The sequence below is a fragment of the Cherax quadricarinatus genome, unplaced genomic scaffold (assembly GCF_038502225.1).
Source record: "Cherax quadricarinatus isolate ZL_2023a unplaced genomic scaffold, ASM3850222v1 Contig2509, whole genome shotgun sequence".
NCBI lineage: Eukaryota > Metazoa > Arthropoda > Malacostraca > Decapoda > Parastacidae > Cherax > Cherax quadricarinatus.
In genome coordinates, this window is record NW_027197535.1 from 26,467 (window position 1) to 43,348 (window position 16,882).

Below are 16,882 nucleotides of genomic sequence, written 5' to 3' on the forward strand. Positions count from 1 at the left end.
TTTATAAACCTTTACCTCTCTCTTACATGCTGCTTCTATTTTCCTTGTATCCCATATACCTGTTACTCTCACTGCAGCTACAACTAAATAGTGATCTGATATGTCTGTGGCCCCTCTATAAACATGTACATTCTGAAGTCTACTCAACAGTCATTTATCTACAAATACGTAGTCCAACAAACTACTGTCATTACACCCTACATCATATCTTGTATACTTATTCATCCTCTTTTTCTTAATTTTATGCAACACTTCTTAAAATTAACTAAACTCGGTTTTGTTTGCAGGGTCAGAAAAAATTTCCCCAGCTCAAGCTGCCGCCCTGTTGTGAGTCTGCAGGGAAGACCTACTGCCATCCCCTGCCACCCAACGCTCCCGCCGCCCCCATCCCAGCATTCATTCATACATGTTCAAAAATGAGAATGAAATGAAAATGAAAATGTTTATTTCCTTGCACAGCTTATAATGTGTGGTTTACATAATGAAGAATTGAGACACTTATGCAACACATGGGAATCTTTATTGAAGAAACGTTTCGCCACACAGTGGCTTCATCAGTCCAATACAAAGAAGAAATGGGTAAGGAGAGGAGAAGTTTGAGGTAATCAGTCCCTGAACCTGGAATCGATGTGTTCAGTCCATCACTCTTGTAGGAAATGCAGCATAGGGCCAGAGAGGTGGCTTATATACTGCAGTCAGATGAAGTGAAGCAGGAGGAGGCGGGATCACAGTGGGACCTGCCACTAGTGTAAGTAGGTTGTCGTCCAAAGGTTGGGCAAGCGTTGAAGTCTTTGTACCAAGATCCCATGATGTTGCCGTGTCTGACAGATGTGATGAATGGTTTAGAAAACCGACAATGGTTTTCTAAACCATTCATCACAGGTTTACATAATACAGGTCTCAATCAACATTCGCAATTTCCACTTTCACAGGCTTTGAACATTCGTGAATTCCAAGCCGCCAAATTCCCAGTCGCCAAATCATATTTATGTTGAGGACTTTGAAGGTGATGAACGACACTGATAGAGGCATAATTCCCTACAAAACTGTTTGTAGATATGAAGAAATGGTCTGAGTAGCCCATCACAATGTTCTTCACAAGGAAGCCTGCCACTACAGTCCCCATCCCTTTACCCAAGGTCCTATCACTGCTAAAACCTTGGGTAAATTCAAATTTAGGTTTTATAAATACAGTGGACCCTTGGGTAAAGGCTTCATCAGTTAGCGCCAAAATCGGCGAACGGCTCACTTTGGCTTAAAAATATTGGCTCAGCTAATGCCAAATAACTTGGCTAAGGGCTTTCATCCCAAACGTGTCCGCGTGGCCTGAGCGGGCCCGGCCACTCACTCTGTGTACCAGCCAGTGTGTCATTGTTTACAAAGCCAGTGAGGACGATTCCACGCATACCTGCGAGATATTTTGTATTATTCCAGTTTTTAGTGCTTGTAACTGCTAAATAAGCCACCATGGGCCCGAAGAAAGCTTCTAGTGCCAACCCTGTGGTAAAAAGGGTGAGTGTACTATCAAACTAAAGAAAGAGATAATTGCAAGGTATGAGTGGAGTGCATCTCTCGGAGTTGGAAAGGTTATATAACAAACCCCATTCAACCATCACTACTATCTTGGCCAACAAAAAGGCAATCAAGGAACCTGTTGTTGCAAAAGGTGCAAGTATGCTTACAAAACAGATTGCAAATACTCAAACCTTTCAAAATCCCTCTGGATCGTGTTCCTCACTTTATTTACCAAAGGGCTTGCACTAGCTTTCCTTGGGTCCAGGATGACTTATTTAGCAGTTGCAAGCACAAAAAAACAATGGATTATTATGAAATGCACTGTATGAACCTACGGGGTGATGGTCACGTGTTGTAAACAATGGCACACCGAGCATGAATGGTGTGGGAGACTGGCTTGGTGTGTGCAGTGATGGGCGGACGAGTACCGGACGGTCGCCGAAACACGAGTCTAATCACAAAACTCGAGGCCAAATTTTGCCAAAAAAACTCGCCCAAGGTCGAATTTCATGAAAGTCGAGGCTGCTGAAACTTGAGGGTCCACTGTACTTTATTGCATACTGATATAAAAGTTAGGTAACTGAAGTGCTTAATTAGATTTATAATATTGAGGTACATAGTAGAAAACATATACTAACAGTATTTCAATTAGTAATTACAATTCGTTTAACGATGTGGTCTTAAGAACGGAACTCTTGTCATTAAGTGAGGAGAGGCTGTATATATATGCTTGTACATGCATGTGTAGTGTGACCTCAGTGTAAGTAGAAGAAACTTGGAAGTTCTCAATATTTACACACACGTATATTTTCAGCTACATATAATGGAACCTCAGTACTCAAACAGCTCTGCACTCAAACAATTCGGTATTCAAATGCTTTGTTCGGTAAACAAATCGCTCAGTAGTCAATCGTCTGCTTGGCACTCGATTAAACAAACATGACCTGCCAGAACTCCACTATAAGCCATTTCGTGTTTCTTCACAATTTTTGGTGTTTTTATATTTTTTGTATAAATTTGAAAAATTCATTTTGTACTTGAACAGCTCAGCACTCAAACAGCCTTCTGGAACCATTAAATTAAATTCGAGTGCTAAAATTCCACTGTACTCTATGAAATCAGTTGTAATAAATATGTCACTGAATAAAGAGAAGGATGAAGAGGAGCATGAACCATGGTCCAAGTCCTTCCTTTTAGAAGCTCGGGCGGCCGAGACAGCAAAGTATCGGACTGTTAATTTATGGACTGCGATCCACGCCTCTTGTCCATCCTTCTGTCTATTCATATACATATTCTACGTCACTAGAAAGTGATATTAATTTCACCATAAAATTAGGCCACAAAAATGGAGGAATGAAGATTAAAAAAAAGGTGCAGTATAGTTATCAAGAAAAAATTAATGCATAACTATGAGCTTTCTGCATGCACCACTAAATGTCAACCATCTCTGTGCAAACTCTGCATGCACCACTAAATGTCAACCATCTCTGTGCAAACTCTGCATGCACCACTAAATGTCAACCATCTCTGTGCAAACTCTGCATGCACCACTAAATGTCAACCATCTCTGTGCAAACTCTGCATGCACCACTAAATGTCAACCATCTCTGTGCAAACTCTGCATGCACCACTAAATGTTAACCATCGCTGTGCAAACTCTGCATGCACCACTAAATGTCAATCATCTCTGTGCAAACTCTGCATGCACCACTAAATGTTAACCATCTCTGTGCAAACTCTGCATGCACCACTAAATGTCAACCATCACTGTGCAAACTCTGCATGCACCACTAAATGTTAACCATCGCTGTGCAAACTCTGCATGCACCACTAAATGTTAACCATCTCTGTGCAAACTCTGCATGCACCACTAAATGTCAACCATCGCTGTGCAAACTCTGCATGCACCACTAAATGTCAACCATCTCTGTACAAACTCTGCATGCACCACTAAATGTCAACCATCTCTGTGCAAACTCTGCATGCACCACTAAATGTCAACCATCACTGTACAAACTCTGCATGCACCACTAAATGTCAACCATCTCTGTGCAAACTCTGCATGCACCACTAAATGTTAACCATCGCTGTGCAAACTCTGCATGCACCACTAAATGTCAACCATCACTGTGCAAACTCTGCATGCACCACTAAATGTCAACCATCACTGTGCAAACTCTGCATGCACCACTAAATGTCAACCATCACTGTGCAAACTCTGCATGCACCACTAAATGTCAACCATCACTGTGCAAACTCTGCATGCACCACTAAATGTCAACCATCACTGTGCAAACTCTGCATGCACCACTAAATGTCAACCATCTCTGTGCAAACTCTGCATGCACCACTAAATGTCAACTATCACTGTGCAAACTGCATCAAGCTGAAAATATTATTATTTTAAAATTATCACAAATAAAGCAAATATAAAAAAAAAAAGCTTTAATTCAACTTACCAAAAATTTGAGTAGAAAACTGGTCACCTCTCTTATCTATTTCTTTCAAAGATTCCTGCTTCATTTTGTCAATGTTTGTATTTACACCAGAATAATTATATATTTCTTGTGTGGCATCACTTAACAAGTTTAAAGTATAAACCACATCATGAAACTTATAGCTTGATCCCTTGTGAAACACATCATTTCTAATTTTTTTTATCTGATTAATAGCCTCAAAAAGATTCTGATCCAATGGAAATTGCAGAATATCATTGGTCAGAAGATAGAGAAGAAAGGTTAAATCCAACTCTTTGATGTGTTTCAATGCTTCATCATTGCATGTTGATGTAAGCAACTGAAACATAAAGACCTTACTAAGTATATCCTCATTTTCCTTAAGGTTGTTAAGGAGTGAGCTACATACAGAGGATGCCTCCTGACTTCTGGCATCTCTACCACCTCCAGGAGGCACTGTCTTCCGTTCTTCTTTTTTACGCTTTTGTTCTAGTTTTTTGCCTTTCTGGTGAACTATTTTCAAAAAATCGTAAAAATTCATACTATAAATATCTTTATGATCAGAAGGCCCTTGAGAATCTTTAGGTAAACTAATGACAAACTCGGCACATTTTAAACGTTGTACAACAATATGGGCGAGAGCTGGCACGCAACCATTTCTAAAGAAATGATATATTGGAGCTCTAATATACACACAATCAACCTGTGGAGCAAGAAAAAAAATATAAATATACATATATATATTTATGATCATACATATAAACATACATGTACATATACATACTGTATACACCTACCATCCGACTTACGACCAAGCTTGGTTCCGACCAACCGGTCGTAAGTCAAAATGGACGTAAGTCGAACCTTTGAAAATTGCCGACATATTGGAAAGGGCATAATGTCAAAACTTTCCTATATAAACTACCTACATAGTACTGTAATGTACAATCATTATTTCATTCTTTTTACCATAATTTACCATAATTTCGTGTAGCGTGACAGAGTCAGCGTGCCTCGTTGTGCTCCCGGTTTTCTGGTGTTTTCACGGTCGCTCTTACGTGCTAGAACTTTAATTTGTGTCATCAATCCTATACGATACATCCCTCTAGCGCCTGGAACCAATCTTGGGCGGAAAACATTATATACTGAGTCAAAAAAGGAGAATTAGTGTGCACTTCCTAGCAGAGTTTACTGCCAGAGGGGAATCATAGGCCTGTTTCCCGTGTGAAAAAAATAATAATAATTGAACGTTGTGTCAGAGGAAAGAAAGTCTCCCTGAAAGCATTGAGTATACATAGTGTATAGTGTATACTACAGTGGCTCCCTAGTATATTGATGATAAAGGCTAAAGTGTCATTTGAAAACAGGTGAATTTGTAAATGAAGTGATAAGCCTATAGAGGCAGGTGCCAGAAGTCGCCAGAAACTTACCACAGGTCAGCTGTTTTTAATAATCTTCCTGGCCTGCTAGTGTACTCGCATATAATCTAGTGATACCAGTGAATAGCAGAATACAGTGTTGTAGTAGCAACTAACCAGTATTATAATGGTACTTAGTGGAGTGGAGTGACTTTCATTAGTTTCTTTTTCTTGAAATACCAGACGTTACTGTGAATTTCATATATTCATATTACCAGCGGTCGCAATATACAGAACGAGTAGCAATTATTACTACAGAAAAAGCGTCCTTCCTCCAAAATTTGCACCAGTCAACTATAGTGATAATATAGCATTTATTGTGGTGGAGAAGAAAAAAAAATAGAGAAGCTAGATACAGCGATTGATAAACAAGGGTGGAGGTCGACCGTTCATCATTGTAGGAGTGCCAGCAGTCACCGGCTCTTCAACACGCAGGTTATACTTTTGTATCAATCAAATCACATATTACTCGGGTAGATAATTTCCAGTAGATCCTTCATGTGTTAGCTCAAATCACCGACCAGTATGGTTTAAATAAGTGGCCCACTGATCAGATCAGATAGACTGGTCCGAACCCTTGACTGGTCCGAACCCTTGACTGGTCCGAACCCTTGACTGGTCCGAACCCTGGACTGGTTTCAAACGGTTTCGTTGTGCACCACCTAGCAGGTTATTAATAGAATATTCAAGAGGTTGCTAGTAGAATTGCAGTAAATCAACCATTCAAATCATTATGAAGCTGTGTGTAGTCTGTGGTCAGTCAAACAAACGGGCTTCCACATGCATAAATTGTCATTTCTGTGGAAATTGGTGTCACGCCCCTTGTGCAGATATCCAAGAACTAGCTACAAGCAGTATTAAAACAGGGAAGTGTTTTTGGGTATGCCCAAATGAGATAAATCTGTGGACTAAAATCACAAGGGTATTAAAAGAGGTCAACATCAAAGCTGCTTTCATAGAAAACCTGGAAGCTTTCTACAACAGATGGGAACATAAAAAGTCCGGGCTGAATGGTACTGCCCTTGATACTGGCCATGTAGTCAGAAACTGTAAGGCTGGAGATGATGTCCTGGTAGTCAGTAAATGGGGGGCTGATAGTGCTGTCCTGGGAGACAGTAATGGGGAAGCTGGAGGTGCTGTCCTGGGAGACAGTAATGGTGAAGCTAGAGGTGCTGTCCTGGGAGACAGTAATGGTGAAGCTGGAGATGCTGTCCTGGGAGACAGTAATGGGGAAGCTGGAGATGCTGTCCTGGGAGACAGTAATGGTGAAGCTGGAGATTTTGTCCAGGTAGTCGGGAATTATACGCAGGAAGGAATACATATAAATGACCTCATAGGGGACAGGAGCCATAGTAGGGAAACAAGTGTAGTCAAAGATAAGATAAAACCAATATTGCAAACTAGAAATACCGCAGGAAATAGCAAACAAGAGGACTCCACTAGCAATAGTGAGGATATATTACCAAAAACAACTGGTGGGAGCTCCATTGTTGGTGCTAGGGAGGATAGAAGTAAGACAGGGAAACATGCACCAACAGGGAATACAGTCACAGAAACCCAAGGCAAACGGAAACCAAGCCTGTGCACATACTATGCACTCGGTATCTGCTGGCATGGGAAATCTGGAAAAACAGATGGGACGTGCAACTATGACCACCCTAGGAAATGCCATGCCCATATGACAACAGGAAAATGCAAACTCCCTTCCTGTAAGCTTTTTCACCCTGAACTGTGTCCCTCTTCAGTACAGGAAAGACTGTGCTATAACTTGAATTGCCAGGCATACCATCTAAAGGGGACAAAAAGATACAAAACATCCAGGCCATGGGAAAACCTGGGTAGCCACAGCCACTCAAGGGGGAGAGGTTTTTTAGTGCCAGGAAGGAAAAAAAACTGGCAGGAAATGGCAGAAATCGTACACCAAATCCAGTCATTCCTGGAGTGGAACCAAAGTCGATGGCCTCCACTCCAAACCAACAGATACAGATACTAATGCCGGAAAAAAAATCCCCCCCCAGTACCAACAATACCACCAGTCCGATAACATTCTTCTTTGCAAATATACAGGGTCTAAAGCCAGCAACAAACAACAAAATACCTTTCATCCGTGGACTGCTTGCAGAGGCAAAGGCAATGTTCGCGGCTTTCACTGAGACCCACATAAAGGATCACTTGGACAACGAAATATGGATCCCAGGTTACAACCTATACAGATGTGACAGAGTGAACAGGCAAAAGGGGGGGGTTGGCCTGTACATTGCAGAGTCACTTGTTTGCACAGAACTGCTAAATGCCTCAAATGATGTAGTGGAAGTTTTAGCAGTAAAGGTCGAGAACCAAAACCTAGTCATTGTGATAGTCTACAAGCCTCCGGATGCAACATCCCAGCAATTCCAGGAACAGCTGTTAAAAATTGACCACTGTCTGGAAAACCTTCCAGCTCCTTCACCCAACATCTTGCTCCTGGGGGATTTCAACTTAAGGCACCTAAAATGGAGGAATATAGCAAATAATATTGTTGCAGTAATAACACCAGGAGGCAGCTCTGATGAAAACTCACACTCACGCGAGCTTTTAAATCTCTGCACAAAATTCAATTTAAACCAGCAAATAATAGAGCCTACTAGACTGGAGAATACACTAGACCTCATCTTCACTAACAATGATGATCTGATAAGAAATATCACCATATCAAAAACAATATACTCAGATCACAACATAATTGAGGTTCAGTCATGTATGCGCGGAGCCCCAGACCGCCATAATGAGATTAGTCACGAGGGAGCATTCACCAAATTCAACTTCAATAACAAAAACATAAAGTGGGACCAAGTAAACCAAGTCCTAACCGATATAAGCTGGGAAGATATACTAAGCAACACAGACCCCAACTTATGCCTAGAACAGATTAACTCGGTGGCACTCGATGTATGCACAAGGCTTATTCCTCTAAGAAAAAGGAGGAGTAGATGTAAAACAGAAAGAGACAGGCGCTCCCTTTACAGGCGACGGAAAAGAATAACAGAGCGGCTAAAAGAGGTCAATATATCTGAAATGCGTAGGGAGACACTGGTCAGAGAAATAGCAAGCATCGAACTTAAGCTAAAAGAATCCTTTAGGAGTCAGGAATCGCGGGAAGAACTAAAAGCCATAAATGAAATCGAAAGAAACCCAAAGTATTTCTTCTCCTATGCCAAATCAAAATCGAGAACAACGTCCAGTATTGGGCCCCTACTTAAACAAGATGGGTCCTACACAGATGACAGCAAGGAAATGAGTGAGCTACTCAAGTCCCAATATGACTCAGTTTTTAGCAAGCCGCTAACCAGACTGAGAGTCGAAGATCAAAATGAATTTTTTATGAGAGAGCCACAAAATTTGACTAACACAAGCCTATCCGATGTTATCCTGACGCCAAATGACTTCGAACAGGCGATAAATGACATGCCCATGCACTCTGCCCCAGGGCCAGACTCATGGAACTCTGTGTTCATCAAGAACTGCAAGAAGCCCCTATCACGAGCCTTTTCCATCCTATGGAGAGGGAGCATGGACACGGGGGTCGTCCCACAGTTACTAAAAACAACAGACATAGCCCCACTCCACAAAGGGGGCAGTAAAGCAACAGCAAAGAACTACAGACCAATAGCACTAACATCCCATATCATAAAAATCTTTGAAAGGGTCCTAAGAAGCAAGATCACCACGCATCTAGAAACCCATCAGTTACACAACCCAGGGCAACATGGGTTTAGAACAGGTCGCTCCTGTCTGTCTCAACTATTGGACCACTACGACAAGGTCCTAAATGCACTAGAAGACAAAAAGAATGCAGATGTAATATATACAGACTTTGCAAAAGCCTTCGACAAGTGTGACCATGGCGTAATAGCGCACAAAATGCGTGCTAAAGGAATAACAGGAAAAGTCGGTCGATGGATCTATAATTTCCTCACTAACAGAACACAGAGAGTAGTCGTCAACAGAGTAAAGTCCGAGGCAGCTACGGTGAAAAGCTCTGTTCCACAAGGCACAGTACTCGCTCCCATCTTGTTCCTCATCCTTATATCCGACATAGACAAGGATGTCAGCCACAGCACCGTGTCTTCCTTTGCAGATGACACCCGAATCTGCATGACAGTGTCTTCCATTGCAGACACTGCAAAGCTCCAGGCAGACATCAACCAAATCTTTCAGTGGGCTGCAGAAAACAATATGAAGTTCAACGATGAGAAATTTCAATTACTCAGATATGGTAAACATGAGGAAATTAAATCTTCATCAGAGTACAAAACAAATTCTGGCCACAAAATAGAGCGAAACACCAACGTCAAAGACCTGGGAGTGATCATGTCGGAGGATCTCACCTTCAAGGACCATAACATTGTATCAATCGCATCTGCTAGAAAAATGACAGGATGGATAATGAGAACCTTCAAAACTAGGGAGGCCAAGCCCATGATGACACTCTTCAGGTCACTTGTTCTATCTAGGCTGGAATATTGCTGCACACTGACAGCACCTTTCAAGGCAGGTGAAATTGCCGACCTAGAAAATGTACAGAGAACTTTCACGGCGCGCATAACGGAGATAAAACACCTCAATTATTGGGAGCGCTTGAGGTTCCTAAACCTGTATTCCCTGGAACGCAGGAGGGAAAGATACATGATTATATACACCTGGAAAATCCTAGAGGGACTAGTACCGAACTTGCACACGAAAATCACTCACTACGAAAGCAAAAGACTTGGCAGACGATGCACCATCCCCCCAATGAAAAGCAGGGGTGTCACTAGCACGTTAAGAGACCATACAATAAGTGTCAGGGGCCCGAGACTGTTCAACTGCCTCCCAGCACACATAAGGGGGATTACCAACAGACCCCTGGCAGTCTTCAAGCTGGCACTGGACAAGCACCTAAAGTCAGTTCCTGACCAGCCGGGCTGTGGCTCGTACGTTGGTTTGCGTGCAGCCAGCAGCAACAGCCTGGTTGATCAGGCTCTGATCCACCAGGAGGCCTGGTCTCAGACCGGGCCGCGGGGGCGTTGACCCCCGGAACTCTCTCCAGGTAAACTCCAGGTAAACTCTATTGTTATATTTTAATTATTTATGTACTGTATATAATGTATACATGGTAGTGAACTGTATTGTAAATTTTACATCGCATACAGTATCATATGTTACTGTTATCTTCATGTATTGTCGACACAGTGGAATGCGAGAATACCACTGGTAGTGTCATCCTGCCAGAATGTAGTACAGTGGACCCCCGGTATTCGATGGCATCGGTATTCGATGCATTTTAAGGCAAAAATTTTGCCTCGGTATCCGATTGAAAACCCGGTATTCGATACGATTCATACGAGACCTGTCCACGTGTGGCCTGAACTGCCCCTTGTGTGCCAGTTTTTACAAGCCAGCCAGTGTGCGCGCATCTAAGGATACATTCGGTACATTCCATATTATCCATATTATCACTGTTTTTGGTGCTTGTTTCTGCAAAATAAGTCACCATGGGCCCCAAGAAAGCTTCTAGTGCCAACCCTGTGGTAAAAAGGGTGAGAATTAGTATGGAAATTAAGAAAGATTTTGAAGGGTTTGGGGCTAACCCTGAGAAGCCTATGCCAGTTGTGGAATCCATTGTGCCTACTTCAAAAATTAAGGAAATGTGTACACAGTGGGTTGAAGTGCAAACCTTTATGGATAAAAATCACCCTAACACAGCTATTGCAAGCCATGCTGGTGACTATTACAATGACAATGTTGTGGCCCATTTTAGACAAATCGTAAAGGAACGGGAGGTACAGAGCTCTATGGATAGATTTGTTGTGCGACAGAGGTCCAGTGACTCTCAAGCTGGTCCTAGTGGCATTAAAAGAAGAAGGGAAGTAACCCCGGAAAAGGACTTGCTACCTCAAGTCCTAATGGAAGGGGATTCCCCTTCTAAACACTAACACCATCCACGCTCTACCCTCCTCCCATCCCATCAATCAACACCAGATCTTCAATAAAGGTAAGTGTCATGTAACTGTGCATGTCTTCTTCAGTTTGTGTGTATTAAAATTAATATTTCATGTGGTAAAAAAAATTCTTTTTCATACTTTTGGGTGTCTTGCACGGATTAATTTGATTTCCATTATTTCTTATGGGGAAAATTGATTCGCTTTTTGATATTTTCGGTATTCGATGAGCTCTCAGGAACGGATTAATATCGAATACCGGGGGTCCACTGTATAACCTATACCCTAAGTAAAGAGAAACAACTCTGGAACATGTGTAATACGTATTCGGCTGGCTGGCCGGGTGGGTGGCCTGGTGGGTGGCCTGGTGAGTGGCCTGGTGGGTGGCCTGGTGGGTGGCCTGGTGGGTGGGTGGCTGGCTGGGTGGGTGGGTGGCTGGGTGGGTGGCCAATGGCCGGGTGGGTGGGTTTTTGGCCGGGTGGATGGGTGGGTGGGTGGCTGGTTGGCTGACTGAATGTGGCTGTCTCTCTCTGTATCTCTCTCTCTCTCTCTGTATCTCTCTCTCTGTATCTCTCTCTGTATCTCTCTCTCTGTATCTCACAAGTACACGTAAGTGAAGTTATCATACATAGTATAAATTACCTAGGATAACCCAAAAAATCCAGACAGTGCTATACAGTGGATCTGTGCTCAAGTGCCCTAAATTAATAATAATATTAATAATAATAATTATTATTATTATTATAATACATATGTACTAATAATATTATTATTATTAATATGTTGTGTGAGACAAGGTAGGAATAGATCCATCTAATTTTTCAAAGATTTTAGAGAGCAGTGGTAAGTTAGATATTGGTCTATAGTTATTCAAGTCAGCTTGGTCACCTCCTTTGTGGATCAGAGTGACCCTCGCTATTTTGAAGATTGCTGGGAAGGTAGATGATTCAATGGATTTGTTAAAGAGCATTGCAATAATTGGAGACAATACTTGAGAAGCTTTTTTGTACATAAATGCAGGCAAGTTGTTTATGTCTCCTGCCTTGCTTTTAAGGGTGTTTATGATGAGCATAACTTCTATGGGGTTGGTTGGAGCTAGGAATAGCATATTTGAGTAGGTACCTATGAGGTAGTCTGATGGATGGGTGTTTGCGCTTGGTATTTTGTTCGCTAGATTTTTTCCTATGGTGGAGAAGAAAACACTGAGTCTGTTCACTGTTTCTGTTGGAGTGAGTTGGGGGTCGTCTGATTTTGTTAGTTTGATTGTTTTGATTTTGGATAACTTTTTAGTTCCAAGAATTTCAGATAGTTTTTTCCAGGTTTTTTTCCATATCACCTTTGATGTTATGTAATCTACTTTCATAATAACATTTTTTAGATCTTCTTATCAGGCTGGTAAGTGCTGAAGAATAACATTTAGACTGTTCTCTAGTTATTTGACCCATTCTATACTGTTTTTCATATTTGTGTTTTGTGTTAATGGATTTGAGGATGCTTGGTGTTAGCCAGGGATTATTCAGTCTCTTAGATTTAGATTTTAGATTTTGCCACCGAAGTGGCTAGTTTATTGTGCACCCCATATCCATCCTGTGGACGGTAGTGCAAGAGCATATGGATACACAAAAGGCCTAGGCCCCAAAGGGTTAACAGGAATACATATGGATTTATATCTACATATCTATAGTTCACTTATCTGTTACAAGCAAATTTAGGAAATTTGCTTAGTATATCTGGTATCTTATTTTCATCTTGACATGTCAAATAGGTTATTATACTGTCTGTCTCTGTATTCCTCAATAAGTGGACAATTAAGCACACAGTCTTCAAGAGAGTGACCATATGTCTGATTACATAATTTACATTTAGTTTGATCATCATCTGTGTGTCTCCCAAACTGCCAGAAGTATTTGTAACCAAGCCTAAGCCTGGCCACTACAACATCAGTCAGTGTTCACATTGCACGTTGCTCCATAAACATACTTATCTACGTTCATGTTATCATAGTGGGTTATAGATCTACTCAGGCTTCTAACTGCATTCCTATAACAATCATTTTCATTATTTACTTCTCTCCTAATATTATTCCTAATGCTAGACACAGTTATACCAAAGTTATATTCTACGTTCTCCTTCTCGATACTCTTCTTGGCTAACATATCAACTTTATCATGAAGGAGTAATCCAATGTGTGATGGGATCCATAGCAATTGTACATTAATTCCTTTGTCCCTAATTTTTGAGCATCTATACCTGGCTTCCCCAATGAGCATGTTGTTGGAGTCATTATATGAGCCAAGAGCCTTCAATGATGACATAGAATCAGTAATGATGATAGAGTCAAGCTCAGTGTCATAGGTTAGCTTTAGCGCCACTAGGATTGCAAACAATTCAGTTTGCAGTGATCTGTTTAGTTTTTTGGGGCAATGTTTGTTACAGAGGCTTTGGGCTTTTTTCAAAAAATTATTTATACATTCATTCATATCTGTATATCATTTTGCCAATCGATGTTATTCAGAGCTGCTATGAAGTTGTCTCGTTATGTAGTCTGAAGGTTACTCTAGTAATATCTTGTGGCAGTTTGCCCAGATTACTTATGAGAAAGGTAGGGCAGTGGTCTGTAGTGTTGTTTGTGATTATACCATCAATCAAGATGTGTTCAGTCTATCAATCAAGATGTGTTCAGACCATCAATCAAGATGTGTTCAGACCATCAATCAAGATGTGTTTAGTCTATCAATCAAGATGTGTTCAGACCATCAATCAAGATGTGTTCAGACCATCAATCAAGATGTGTTTAGTCTATCAATCAAGATGTGTTTAGTCTATCAATCAAGATGTGTTCAGACCATCAATCAAGATGTGTTCAGACCATCAATCAAGATGTGTTTAGTCTATCAATCAAGATGTGTTCAGACCATCAATCAAGATGTGTTTAGTCTATCAATCAAGATGTGTTCAGACCATCAATCAAGATGTGTTCAGACCATCAATCAAGATGTGTTTAGTCTATCAATCAAGATGTGTTCAGACCATCAATCAAGATGTGTTCAGACCATCAATCAAGATGTGTTTAGTCTATCAATCAAGATGTGTTCAGACCATCAATCAAGATGTGTTCAGACCATCAATCAAGATGTGTTCAGACCATCAATCAAGATGTGTTCAGACCATCAATCAAGATGTGTTCAGACCATCAATCAAGATGTGTTCAGACCATCAATCAAGACTGATTGACTGAACACACTAACTCCAGGCTGAGGGACTGATCACCCAACATTTCCCTGCATTAACTGAAGAACTCACTGGCTGCCAAAATACTTCACAATTGTCTCATTTATCAAAAACATCAAATTACCCGCACATCGTCACATCACAACCATCCTAAAGCAAACAATTTTATTATCGTCTTTAAAGGCATTTTTTTCTTGGGATGTTCCTTGATACTGGCGAGAGGCTTGATCCGAGGAATTAGACCTACTCTCCCCTTCCTTGGATCAAAAGCCTACCATTCCAGCAGGTGCTATCACCCCCTAGAGAATTAACTTCCACCAATAATAATAAATAATAAGAAGTTGCAGATTCCCTAAATAACACTCAATATTATTATTATTATTATTATTATTATTATTATTATTATTATCCTTAAAGGGGAAGCGTTAAACTCGTACGGGTTATACAGCGCCTGGGTAATATTAGGATATCAGGCTTATTCCAAGGAATTATAAGCTAGATCCAGTTCCCTGGATCAAGAGTTACAGCTCCCCAGAGAAAAAATAATAATAATTCCGCTTAACTACCAACACCCAAAAATCTTTCAACACAAACCTATCAGGACACACCTCTTATATACCACTTTCCGCAGTAATTCAAGTATTATCACTCGCTTATCTTCATCAACATCAACCATTGATACACAAACAACAATGTGCAACACATATAATAAACTTACAATCTCTCTCTGTGCCATATTTCCTTGTATATTATATCTGGAGAGATCATCACAGCGACCAACTGCGCAGCCAGAGTTCTCTTGCTTGGTCTGTAAGGTCCTTCCACGACTCATACCTTGGTCTGTAAGGTCATCCCATGACTCATACCTTGGTCTGTAAGGTCCTTCCACGACTCATACCTTTGTCTGTAAGGTCATCCTATGACTCATACCTTGGTCTGTAAGGTCCTCCCACGACTCATACCTTGGTCTGTAAGGTCATCCCATGACTCATACCTTGGCCTGTAAGGTCCTCTCACGACTCATACCATGGTCTGTAAGGTCCTTCCACGACTCATACCTTGGTCTGTAAGGTCATCCCATGACTCATACCTTGGTCTGTAAGGTCCTCCCACGACTCATACCTTGGTCTGTAAGGTCTTTCCACGACTCATACCTTGGTCTGTAAGGTCATCCCATGACTCATACCTTGGTCTGTAAGGTCATCCCATGACTCATACCATGGTCTGTAAGGTCCTCCCACGACTCATACCTTGGACTGTAAGGTCATCCCATGACTCATACCATGGTCTGTAAGGTCCTCCCACGACTCATACCTTGGTCTGTAAGGTCATCCCATGTCTCATACCATGGTCTGTAAGGTCCTCCCACGACTCATACCTTGGTATGTAAGATCATCCCACGACTCATACCTTGGTATGTAAGGTCATCCCACGACTTATACCTTGGTCTGTAAGGTCCTCCCACGACTCATACCTTGGTCTGTAAGGTCCTCCCACGACTCATACCTTGGTCTGTAAGGTCCTCCCACACTTATACCTTGGTAAATAAGGTCCTCCCACACTTATACCTTGGTAAGTAAGGTCCTCTGACGACTTATACCTTGGTAAGGTCCTCTGACGACTTATACCTTGGTAAGGTCCCCTGACGACTTATGCCTTGGTAAGTAAGGTCCTCTGACGACTTATACCTTGGTAAGTAAGGTCCCCTGACGACTTATACCTTGTTAAGTAAGGTCCCCTGACGACTTATACCTTGGTAAGTAAGGTCCCCTGACGATTTACACCTTGGTAAGGTCCCCTGACGACTTATACCTTGGTAAGGTCCTCTGGCGACTTATGCCTTGGTAAGTAAGGTCCCCTGACGACTTATATCTTGGTAAGAGCCTCTGACGACTTATGCCTTGGTAAGTAAGGTCCTCTGACAACTTATACCTTGGTAAGGTCCTCTGACGACTTATACCTTGGTAGGGTCCCATGATGACTTATGCCTTGGTAAGTAAGGTCCTCTGACGACTTATACCTTGGTAAGTAAGGTCCCCTGACGACTAATACCTTGGTAAGAAAGGTCCCCTGACGACTTATACCTTGGTAAGTAAGGTCCCCTGACGATTTATACCTTGGTAAGGTCCCCTGACGACTTATACCTTGGTAAGGTCCTCTGGCGACTTATACCTTGGTAAGGTCCTCTGACGACTTATGCTTTGGTAAGTAAAGTCCTCTGACGACTGATACCTTGGTAAGTAATGTCCCCTGATGACTTTTACCTTGGTAAGTAAGGTCCCCTGACTACTTATACCTTGGT

The 16,882-nt window shown here is 41.6% G+C and overlaps 1 protein-coding gene across 1 annotated transcript; it reads right to left on the reverse strand.

The window, feature by feature from the left end:
• Nucleotides 1-504: 504 nt before the first annotated feature.
• LOC128705488 (uncharacterized) lies at nucleotides 505-15,446 on the reverse strand. The gene is made up of 2 exons (XM_070081374.1): nucleotides 15,299-15,446; nucleotides 505-4,674 (listed from the first exon to the last, which is right to left on the reverse strand). The coding sequence occupies exons 1-2, from the start codon at nucleotides 15,410-15,412 to the stop codon at nucleotides 3,961-3,963; spliced, it is 828 nt and encodes a 275-aa protein (XP_069937475.1). The 5' UTR covers nucleotides 15,413-15,446; the 3' UTR covers nucleotides 505-3,960.
• Nucleotides 15,447-16,882: the final 1,436 nt, after the last annotated feature.